Source organism: Juglans regia, chromosome 13 (genome assembly GCF_001411555.2).
Source record: "Juglans regia cultivar Chandler chromosome 13, Walnut 2.0, whole genome shotgun sequence".
Classification (NCBI taxonomy): Eukaryota; Viridiplantae; Streptophyta; class Magnoliopsida; order Fagales; family Juglandaceae; genus Juglans; species Juglans regia.
In genome coordinates, this window is record NC_049913.1 from 3,770,012 (window position 1) to 3,781,497 (window position 11,486).

The 11,486-nt window shown below is 33.7% G+C and overlaps 2 protein-coding genes across 2 annotated transcripts; one reads left to right on the forward strand and one right to left on the reverse strand.

Annotated features, from left to right (window-relative positions):
* Positions 1 to 2,702: 2,702 nt before the first annotated feature.
* Positions 2,703 to 7,109, forward strand: LOC109007051 (mRNA turnover protein 4 homolog). Its single transcript, XM_018986557.2, has 8 exons — positions 2,703 to 2,864; positions 2,988 to 3,153; positions 4,156 to 4,246; positions 4,347 to 4,405; positions 5,236 to 5,296; positions 5,627 to 5,717; positions 5,806 to 5,882; positions 6,761 to 7,109. Exons 1-8 carry the CDS (start codon positions 2,837 to 2,839, stop codon positions 6,866 to 6,868), a joined length of 681 nt encoding a protein of 226 aa, XP_018842102.1. The 5' UTR covers positions 2,703 to 2,836; the 3' UTR covers positions 6,869 to 7,109.
* Positions 7,110 to 7,228: 119 nt separating this feature from the next.
* On the reverse strand, positions 7,229 to 11,285 carry LOC109007049 (partner of Y14 and mago-like). Its single transcript, XM_018986555.1, has 4 exons — positions 11,019 to 11,285; positions 10,107 to 10,223; positions 8,990 to 9,238; positions 7,229 to 7,641 (listed from the first exon to the last, which is right to left on the reverse strand). Exons 1-4 carry the CDS (start codon positions 11,217 to 11,219, stop codon positions 7,501 to 7,503), a joined length of 708 nt encoding a protein of 235 aa, XP_018842100.1. The 5' UTR covers positions 11,220 to 11,285; the 3' UTR covers positions 7,229 to 7,500.
* Positions 11,286 to 11,486: the final 201 nt, after the last annotated feature.

Sequence of the window (11,486 nt, forward strand, 5' to 3'; positions counted from 1 at the left end):
GTGTGATGTTGCCTACTCTGTAATTGTAAATATAATTTCTTATAAAATAATATAAAGCACCAATGTATATATATATAATAAAAAAACTCTTTATTTATTGATTGAATTAATGGCATGATAATATATAATTTATAAATCAAATTATATCCAGTTACAAATATATCTTTTAAATTATTTTTTAAGTATAATTTTACAATACAAAAATAAATAAATTGTTGATTTAAAATTTACAAAACCATTCAAAGAAATATATAACTTCCCATGATAGTTTGGAATCTTTGGGCTCCATTTATTTAAAAAATGTTTCGTCTTATCATTACAATTTTATTAATTTTTTATATAAAATATAACAAACAATTTAACTTTTTTAAATCTCACAATTTTTTTAAATTTTAAAATAATAATAATATTAAAAAATAATATTATAACAAATTTTTTTTTTAATTTTCATTTTTCATCTAAAACTATATTATCTCATCTTTGAATCCAAACCAGCCCTTAGTGTGTTGTTCTTTGTACAAAATGATTGGGTTGATAGATCATTCTCATCTCTGTGTTTAGAAAAATTGGGTCTCATTTATATTCAAAATCCACTTCAACTCATCTCATTTCACCATTACAACTTTTTTAAATTCTCATATAAAATATAATAAACAATTCAATTTTTTCAAATCTAAAAAAAAACTTTTGTAAATTTTTACACAAAATATAATAAATAATTTATTTTTTATTATATTATTCCCATATCATCTCAACTCATTTATAAATTCAAACTACTCCAAAACCTAGGCATACGGGGAGGGCATTCAACATGGAGTCAAACGCACCATTTTGAAATAAATAAAATGGTTCGTTTAATTAAAGTTGAAATTGTGTAAATACCTCAACGCAATGGTGCGTCTCACATTTTCACTAAAATTAATTTCTCTCCCCTTACCCTAATGTGACAGACCCTTTCTCCTATATGCTGGAGGATTTTGCTTGAGTAATTAGATTACTTCTTCAATTCTCTCCTATGGTAATGAAGTCTTGTGCTTTTAGATGTGCAATCCTGGGTCATTAATCATACCAATGAGAAAAGATGCTACGTTGAGGAAGATAATTGAGAATATATTTATGAGATCTCAGAGAGAGGATGCACGAGATTTGACATTGCATTTTCTTCTTCTTCGGATGAAGCTCAAATGAAGATGGTGTATTCTTGTCACTGCATTTTCTTCTTATTTGAAGCTTAAATGGAAGGATGGAAATATCTATTTGCAGATATGGATTATTCTTCTTCTTGTTTTTTTTTTCTTTTTAATATAATTGCCACATCAATGGTATTTGCATACATGTACAAGTCCATGCCTGTATGTAGCATTACTGCTATGTTTAATGGTCATAGTAAAATATTTGAAGTATTTATTTTATTTTATTTTATTTTAGAGAAAATTAAGAGAGAAGTTAGCATTTGTTATTTTATTCCTTTAGATAAATTAATACTGTGTTTTTTATTTAGAGATAATGAGCCTTTTGTATTTTGTATTGAAATTACAACTATGAACAAAATACTACCATAGCTTTGATTTTGTAGCTAAGGGTATTATTTTTATTAAAATTATTTGAATTAATGTCTCGTATTTGTTAAAAAAATACTTTGGTCTTGATAATATGTTCCTTACGTGTCCAAGGTTCAAGTTTTTATATGTACAAATAATTTGTAATGACCATCAAACTATATAACATATCATTAAAGTATTCGAAACACACTTGTAAAAAATTATTATCGAGGACTTGTGCACCTACGAGATAATTAGAACTTTGTTTATGGACAAAAGTGTTAATAAAAAAAATAAAATATTAGAAATGTACTATAAATATTTTTTTATATTTCTATTAATATTAAAATACTTTATTTAAAATCAACAACAAACCGAATCATCCGATTAAAAATCAGTTATTAGATACTCTTTAGTTCGAGTAATGTTAAAAAATTTTTCAAATAAATTGTCTCATTTGTTTTCATGAATGAGAAGAAATGAATTGATATTAAAATTAAAAGTTGAATAAAATATTATTATAATATATATTTTTTAATATTAATTTTTATTTAAAAATTTAAAAAATTAGAATTATTTATTTTATTTTATATAAAAATATGAAAATATTATAATAATTAAATAATATAAAATGAGATGAATTAAGAATAATCGTGTAAACATACAATGCCAATTGCCTAAATTTTGATCTAGGTCACTCATGAAATCATAACCCAAGTCCATTAGACCGATCCAGTTTTGTAGTATGTTGACAAGCCCCAATTATGGTTGTAAAAACTCGTTAGAATATTAAAATGAGATGAATAATTTTATATGAGTTGAATAAAATATTAATTTTTAATATTATTATTATTTTAAAATTTTAAAAAATTAAATTATTTATTATATTTTATATAAAAATTAAAAAAAATTATAATAATGCATCTCTAAATCTATGCAAGACCTAAAATAGGTCCGTTTAGATCTTAAATTCATTTTAATTTATTTTATCTAATTATTATAATTATTTTAAATTTTAATATAAAATGTAATAAATAATTTAATTTTTTTAAATTTTTAAATTTTTAAATAATAATAATATTAAAATATAATATTTTCAAATTTTAATTTACATCTCAAACTCATCCAACGTTTAAACGCAGCCTTAATATAAACCCTAGGAAGTTGGAACAACCCAACTAAAACAGAGTCGCTAGAGCTCAGACGGCTTCAAAGGAAGACAAAGGGTTTTACAGAACGCTGAAGCAGAAGCAAAAGCGTAGAGTCAAGGAAGCAGCCGCCACACAAGTAGCAAAATGCCGAAGTCCAAGCGCAATAGGCCCGGTTCGCCCTTTCCCTCTGTTTGTCTATTAGATTCTATTTGGCCTGTGCTCTGCTTGGTCCCCGAGAAAAGTTCATGATATATACTAACTAATCAAAACATATTGGGGAAAACTTGAATCGCAGTTACGCTGTCGAAGACGAAGAAGAAGGGAAGGGAGCATAAAGAAGCGATAGTGAATGCGATAAGGGAGTCCGCCGAGAAGTACAGTTCGGTCTACGCGTTCTCTTTCGAGAACATGAGGAACCTCAAGTTCAAGGAGTTCAGGGAACAGCTCAAGTCTACCAGCAGGTATAGCCGTTTGCTTTGCTTCCTACCTGTTCTTTTTGCCTTGGTTAATCTCTTTTCTGCACTGTTTGGTTGCTGGGATTAAAGTAAAATCAGCTACTTGAGCCTTTCATAGGTGATTGGTGGATCTACATCGTCAAATCTAAATTGTTATTTTTAAGGTTACTTTCTTTTTACTAAATTGATTTTTTTAACAAGGTCCTGTTTGCATTGGTGGATGCGTTTGTAATGAAGCCGAGACAACGTTAAGTTGTTACTTGTTTATATTTGAAGATGAAAAAAAGGAGAAAGAAATTATGTATGATTTTTGTCGGATAATTTTTCATGGAGAGAGATTCTATTTGGGCTGTAGACTCAAACATCTTGGATCAGATTCCACACTTTAGGCCTGGTCTAGATAGTGAGTTGAGATGAGATAAGTTGAGATGATTTGTGAATAATAGTGAGATATTTGAGTTGAGACTAGATGAGTTAGAAATTGTTTGACTTAAAATGTTTTATAGGATTTTGAGAAATGAGAGAGAAAAAGTTAAAGAAAAATATTATAAAGTTAAAAATATTGTTAAAATATAATTTTTAATATAATTTTTGTTTTGAGATTTGAAAAAGTTGAATTGTTTTTTGTGTTTTGTTTGGAAGTTTGAAAAGATTGTAATAATTAGGTAATGATTAGATGAAAAAAATTGAAAATTTGAAATTGAAAAGTGTTTGTGATGTTTGGATATTGAGATGAGATGAGATGTGATAGGATGAGATGAGATGAAAGCATCTTTCTATCCAAACCAGGCCTAAGAGTTCCTTTGCCTATCTCATATACAGTTTGGGCAAGTGAGCTCATGTATTTGGGTTTTACTGGAAGGGTGGGTTCGAAAGACTCTGCCTTGTTGAGGTTCTGTGTTATAAAAATTTAAGGAATTGACTATTGTTATGTTTCTAACATATAGATGCTACAAACAATAATCAAGAATATACCACAACTAATTATTTTTATTATGATTCTATCAGATTTTTCCTTGGTTCAAACAAAGTCATGCAAGTTTCTCTAGGTAGGTCTGCTGCAGATGAAATTATACCTGGCATTCAAAAAGTCTCAAAGGTAAGCATTTTCACCTGTAATAGTTATCAGTGCTCTTCTCCCCTGCACCCAGTTATACATCTTGTCTCATGGCTCTTTCTTTTGCTAATTTGTGTCTTAGCTTCTACGTGGAAATAGTGGGCTCTGTTTTACCAACTTGCCAAAGGAAGAGATTGAAAGGTAAGCTTCAGAGGGATCCTTTTTTCTTCAACACTTACCCGTTGGTTGCCAAGGAAAGGTGATGATAGGACAGATGACTGGAGATTCCAGTTGTTGAATGCTCAGTGCAGAAATAAAATTTTTGTTTTTCTTCCTGTCTCATAGCTCCTGCCAAACTGAACAGAGCAGTAGATGAACTGGTCTAAGTTAGGAAAACAATTTTTTTATCAGTAAAAAAGTCTTATTATGATATAGAGTAGGCTAAGTTAGGAAAATAAGTAGCAGTCGTGTTCAAATTTGAGCCGACTATCCATTAATATGAACGGTGGACATTGAGCTTTTTTGAAAGGCAAGTCTCAATATCATAAATACATACGGAACATTAAAAATTCATAGAACTGTAATGAATTTTGGGTGGTGGTTTGGGGGTTCGTAATTTGAGGACTTTTGAAAGGCCCTCTTGTGGAAGTGGTTGTGGAGTTATCATCGGGAGGAGGAGGCTTTGTTGAGGGTAGTACTTGATTCTTAGTATGTATTTGGGGTTGTTGGGGGGGGGGGGTGTTCTAATGAAGTTAGGGGTTCTCACGGAGTGGAATGTGGAAAAATATTCGAAGTGGATTGGGGGGGTGGGGTGTTTCTAGGCTTTTTTCGTTTTGAGGTTGGTTTGGGCTCTAGAGTTCATCATTAGGTACTTATTAGCCATTGCAAAGATGCTAACTTAAGTAATGTTTCATTCTCCATACCTTGTAATCCACCAACTTTGTTTCTCAATTAAAATGGTATACAGCCTGTTGGGTGCTACATTTTATATCCATCATTTCTTTAATGTCTCTCTATATGCCTTTTTATAGGTTATTTAATGAGTATGAGGAATACGACTTTGCAAGGACAGGAAGCATTGCATCAGAAAAGGTTGGCCTCATATGCCATTTTTATGCAACAGGCAGGCATATGTCTGTATTGTTGATCTCTAGAGATAACCCCTGAAATGAATGCATAACGTTTTTACCCAAGGAAGGACAACCCAAAGATCTAAAGTTTGCTGTCATTATCTAGAAAAATTGTCACTCAGTTGTTTTTGACCAGTCAAATGCTGCAATTTTATATTTGGAAGTTATACTTTTTAGGTCATGTTAAACTTGCTAGCTGGCAATAAACATATAATAATTTCTTTGTATCAATATTGTAATATGTCTCACACATTCCTGCAGCACGAGTTAGATTTGACTTTGGATGTTTCAGGTGGAGCTTAAGGAAGGTCCTCTGGAGCAGTTTACACATGAGATGGAGCCATTCCTGCGCAAGCAAGGGATGCCTGTTCGATTGAACAAAGGTGCGCCAGTTGCTCTGTTCTGGTTTCTTTCACGCATACGCATCTGATAGGCTACAGTCGCTTCATTGATATTGTTCATAGCTTGCAGGTGTTGTGGAGCTTGTTTCGGATTTTGTTGTTTGTGAGGAGGGAAAGCCTTTGTCGCCCGAGTCAGCTCGCACACTGGTTAGTCACATGGTCTTACTGCTTTATTAGCAGTGACTAGGCTCAGCCTCTAGGACTGGGATGATATTTGTGGAAGTCTTACTCGATAATTTCCCTGTTTCTTCGTTTCTTTTTCATTTTGAATGGTATAGGGATGTCTTTCCGTAGTGCTTTGCCAATTACATGCTCATGCATATATCATCTCATTAATGCCTTTGATATTCTAATGATATCTCGGGTGGTTGCCACCCATATTCTTATGTCATTAAATCAACCATTTTTGCATTGGTTAGGACATATTGCTGTGACATGTAAGTGCTGCTTTTGTCTCAAGTTTTATGGATGTTTTGTACACTTATTTTGAGTGGGAGATATTCTCTCTAAACATGTCCATTTAGAATGTAATTAGAGATATACTTAGAGATATTCTCTCTTAAGTATTCAACTTTTTATATTTTGTCCAGATTGTGCTTAGCATGATGCATACTGGACAAATTTTTCGTTCCTACTTCAGTGGTTTTCAGCTATTGTGCTTAATTTAATGGAGGGTCTGCTAATGAATTTTGTTTTCGTTTTCTGATTCTAGAATGTAATTAGGTGTTTCTTTTGTATATTTCCTGTGTACACGGGCTTTGCCAATTTCATTTAATGAATAAAAGTGTCTTTCTTACTTAATAAAAAAAAAAAAAATCGTTCCTACTGCTCCCCCCCTCAGAAAAAGAATGTGTTGTGCATGAATGGCACAATATCAGTTGTTTCTTTATTTTCTTCTTCTTTGTTTACGTTACCTTTTCTTTTGTTTCATTTATAAAGTAAAAAAGGTTGAAGAAACTGAAAAAAAAAGAAAGTAAAGAAGTTTGAAGAAACTGATATGTGTTCGACCCTTTTATTGTTTGCAGCGGTTGTTGGGGATCAAGATGGCTACCTTCCGACTTCACTTGATCTGCAGATGGAGCCCCGAGGAATTTGAACTTTATATTGAAAGACCAGATGATGATTCTGCATAAGCACTGACTGAAGGTTCATCATGGTTTTTGCAGATTATATGTGGGAGAGCATATTTATTTATATACGTTAAATCAGCGCACGACCTTGCCTCTTAGAGTTCAAATTGTTGTAATGAATGAGAATCTGAGTTGAAACAGTTTGTGATTTTGTGGTGGCTGGTCAATGTTTTTTTTTTTTGGCATCGAAGGACTCGTGTAACCTACTTCATCAGCAAGTAAAAAAGTTTTGATTTTTGATTTTGACTGCACCCTCAAATGTTCGTTTTCCCCATCGCTATGGTATTGATGGTAAGTGATGTTCGGTGTTTCACCAAAGAATAAGATTGCATGAAAGGAGTAGTACTGCAAGACTGAAAGGAGTAGTTGACATGATGGGTGCTTCTCTCTCTATTTTTGTTTTGGACTTGGGAATCATGCATTTGAAGCAATTGTTTAGTACGAAAAAATTGCTATATCCTGAGTGGTGGAACAACTGCAACAATTAACTCACATGGTCAATCGAGATGTGTACAAAACAGCTGACAAGAACCAAAGAGACAGATGAACTCCAGTTCCGACCATACAGGATTCTTAATCTTTATCGAGAAAGCATCCATGAAAGAAACCCCACAGTTTCTCCACCCAATCCTAGTTCACGATACTGCCATTTCAGCCTTTTTATCCTCCAAAAGTTTTAGCTCCTTTCGCCAGCCTTCAAGCTTCGTCCATTTTTCCACCTGTTCTGGCTTCACATCTTGTGCACTTTTCTGCTGTTGAGCTTCTGTAAGTCGAATCTGCAGAAATGAACAACCAATTAAGTGAACTAAGCATATAAAACCTCATGACCACATACATCACGAGCCTTCTCCAAGCCATTTTTTGGATCATCGTGGTTTTTGATGCAACCATGTAATTGGTGTCAACGTGTGGGGCTCACACACATCATTGAATTAAATTTTAAGGAACTCTTATATGGTTTTGAAGATCATGTCCAGAGAAGTCCATGGTTAAAACATTCTTAATTTGGATAAACTATGGCATTGGTTAGTTCTGATTAGGGACATATCAGTGAGCTTTTGAAATCCTTATGGGCTATGGCTGCCTTTTTTTTTTTTTTAATAAAAATCTTCCATTACTTAAGTTTTGAATTCTTGTGAATCAATCGTAGTTTGTTAATTGAGTCTGGTCTAGAGACTTCTGGTAGTTCCTAGAACCTTGGATTTATCTCCACACTGGAAAATCGTTACCTTATTCCTAAAATGGAACATAAACATTGGTGCAACAAGAGGATCAAGAAAAATCGAGCAATGGAAAGGGAGAAGTAAAAAACAAAAGAAGCATATAGATAACATGCAGATCACAAATCACAAATCACACATTTATTTATTTTCCTATCTACTGATAAAAAATAAAATTAAAAAAAATAACAAATAGCAGTCTGATCATAAATAACACATAGACAGTTGCACAAAAACATGCAGATTACATGATGAAAATGCAGAAGCACTTCAGAAAACCTCAAGTTGCATGAAGATGAGTGGGCAAGGTAACACTCTCTATAAAGTTTGATTATGTGCAACTATTGCCAAATCCTGAACTGATTAATGCTCAAAGCATGAAGATTTTATAGTACTTTTGCATTTGATTCATATACAGACAATACCTATAAATTCAAGAGAGCTTTGGTAAAGCATAAAAAATACCACAAGTTTTAATCTGTTGGGTTGCCTTTATTGGTATCGATGAAATCTAATGAGAACTCTGACAATGAGGTCGAACGAAGAACACAGTATATGGGATTGAAGAGACATGGCAAGTATTTTTGAGAAATCACTAGGACAAATGCTAAAATCCAAAACAAATGAAATCGTTGGAAACCGACCTATTTTGAAGAGAATGTTTTATACGCAATTCTAATGATTTTTATACGCAATTCTAATGATTTAATTCGATGGCGTTTAATTCCAGTGATTTTTTTCCATTCAAACAAAGGTCTTCATTTCGAAATCAACGTATTCCTTGATCTGGGGTTCGCAAAACACACTGCTATTCTCCCATGCAAAACTCAAATAAGATATTAAATGGGTACTGCAAAACATGCTCATTTTTATTTGCAAGGAATGCTAAAAGTATGAATTCTACCTTCTTTTTAAGTGCTCGAATCCTTTTATCAATATCCTGAACTGGGTTTCCTGAATTTGACTCCTCCGTGGAGTCCAAGGGAGGGGAAATTACGGTAGCATTTGTGGAAACAGCTAGCTCATTCATCTGAGATGTTAACTGCTTGACAGATTCCAATCCAGTACCTAAATCTTCGACAGGTAGTGGCTCTTCCTTTATTATCTCCCCATCTACTGTTTGTTCCAAGTGCTTACCCTTTTCAAGAGCAGCCTGGAGGATAAATCAACGAAAACAAGCAACTTGCATGACATTAGTAGGAACTTAATTTTTTTTTTAAAAAAGACAATAAATGGTAAACAGCCTTTTCAGTTCTTGTGCCAATACACTGCCTCATCAAAGGTGTTTCATCAAATTTTATTACAGAGATTCACCAGCCCAGAAAATAAAATATGCAGAGATTCACCCTTACATGATTTTTCCCTTCCATTGACCATCGTTATTATTAGTTAGGGCTATTCTTATCCTTGTTAGCCACCAATAATTTCAGTAACCCTCAGTCCCTCACTCCTTTTTTTTCTTTCTTGTTTTTCCCCACTAAGACAAACTTTTTTATATATGAGAATAATAAATCTTCAAGGAGTAAAGCACAAAGATCTTATTGGACATAATTAAAACAAACAAATAAAGAAAGAAAATAAAACATCAACACTATCTACAACTAATTGTACAACATCGCTCTAGTGGTGCTAAAATGTTTTTTAGATTCAGTCATTTTGTTTGCAATGTGAGATAAATCAACATCTACTGGTCAAGAAAAAAAATATATATTGTTTTTCCTCATCCTGTGCTAAATCCACCTCCCATCCACCCTCTTCAATTTCAACTTGAGAGTATGCCCAAAATTTAAAAGTATTAAGGCAAGTCCAATAAATAATTCCATCTTTGGCAGGTCCAAGAAGTGGTTCTATCTTTTATCGAGCCAGCCTTGAAAGAGAGAGATAGAGAGAGTTAAAAAAAAATCAATTCTTCTCTTTAAGACTGTTCCTAAACCCAAAGGAATTGCTAAAATGTAGTACAATTTAACGACAAAAGAACTATTAAATAAGGCAATTATAGCATAGACAGCTGAGAAACGTACCTGTAGCCGCTTCTCCTTCTTTCTTTCATTCCTCTTTACCGACTTAGTTTTGGGTTTTGTATCCAATTCAGGATCATAACCTGGAGGCCCTACCTGTGAAGACATCTCCTTTTTCCACTGCATCACAAAAGCACCACAGAAGCCCCATCAATCCATTGAGACAACTAAGCCTCCAAGAAGACCCTGCATGCTGACTGCTGAGTAATCGTAGGAAGGTAGGAATTATAATCCCCTGCTTTTCTTCTTTTGCCAAAAACCCTCCTCTTTTTAGACTAACAACAATAACTTGGATTTTGACGAACACATACAAACAAATTTCAAGGATTGTGAGATAGTGACAGACACAACCTTTTTTCAAGCTTTAGAACCCTGTACCAATAAATGGTTGCTCATTATCGGGTTCTTTCTTTCTTTTTTTTGACAAGTACGTTTATATTTCTAGCTTTTAGAACTTTCTTGTACTTTTGTATTTCTCGCTATAGGTGTTTATGTCATATACTCCGTGTACTTGGGTAACCTTTCTTTTGATTATCAATAAGCTTATCCCATGTACTCCCTATGTCCTTGGTAGCCCATCTTTTAATTATGACGATTTCAATGTAACAATAAAACGAAAGAAATTAAACAGAAAAAGCACATAAACTAGAAGTTCTTGCATCTTTCTTGTTGCTAAATGAACTGAAAATCATAGTTCTCCTCAACCAAAAAAAAGCATTAAACTTCGAATTATAACCTGAGATTTCCAAACGCATACGTACTACAAGTAAGCCAAGAACCTTTGGATATGACTTTATTTTTTACTATGCAAGTGTGTTTATGCATATACACATCAAAACCTGATATCATGATTTTCCAAGAGATTTTCATGAGTTTTCCAAGAAGCCAAACAAGGGGGATAGTGCTGGTATGTACCAGGGTGCCTTTAGATTGGTAAATGGCGACTTCCTCTTGAGGGACATAGCCGGCCCTAATCCGGATTGGCTTCCGGAGGGTACCGTCGGGTCTCCTAGTGGGTGCGAGAATTCTCTCACCTTCCTTGAGGTTTTTGCTCAGCTCCTCTGCCAATCGTTTCAGTTGCTCTTCTTCTCTTCCTCCTCCATTGCTGCTCGCCATGATCTTGCCAAGCCTTCAGGACTTCCCCCACTCGGCCACTTGTTCTGTTCAATGGCTTCTGAAAACACGGGCTTTTTGTTTTTTTTTAGCCAAGTAGCCCAAACCCGAACTCCTGCTTGAACCGAACCCGACTTATTTTTGGGCTTTCTTCAATAAAAATTCTAGCCTCAATTCACAGTGAGAACTGATAGGAGTCTGGCCCATATCATCACATCGGGCCTCTGTGACATTTGGACTTGGGCCTAGACAGCCTAGATGTCACGGACC

What these genes read in the sequence shown, in the direction of transcription:
- LOC109007049 (XM_018986555.1), bottom strand. Translation starts at nt 11,219, where the DNA reads ATGGCGAGCAGCAATGGAGGAGGAAGAGAAGAAGAGCAACTGAAACGA. An exon ending in ACCAATCTAAAGGCACCCTG is followed by an intron (nt 10,224 to 11,018) that starts GTACATACCAGC and finishes TTTGTGATGCAG; the next exon opens with TGGAAAAAGGAGATGTCTTC. An exon ending in AGAAGGAGAAGCGGCTACAG is followed by an intron (nt 9,239 to 10,106) that starts GTACGTTTCTCA and finishes TTTATCCTCCAG; the next exon opens with GCTGCTCTTGAAAAGGGTAA.
- LOC109007051 (XM_018986557.2), top strand. Translation starts at nt 2,837, where the DNA reads ATGCCGAAGTCCAAGCGCAATAGGCCCG. An exon ending in CCAAAGGAAGAGATTGAAAG is followed by an intron (nt 4,406 to 5,235) that starts GTAAGCTTCAGA and finishes GCCTTTTTATAG; the next exon opens with GTTATTTAATGAGTATGAGG. An exon ending in GAAGCATTGCATCAGAAAAG is followed by an intron (nt 5,297 to 5,626) that starts GTTGGCCTCATA and finishes TGGATGTTTCAG; the next exon opens with GTGGAGCTTAAGGAAGGTCC.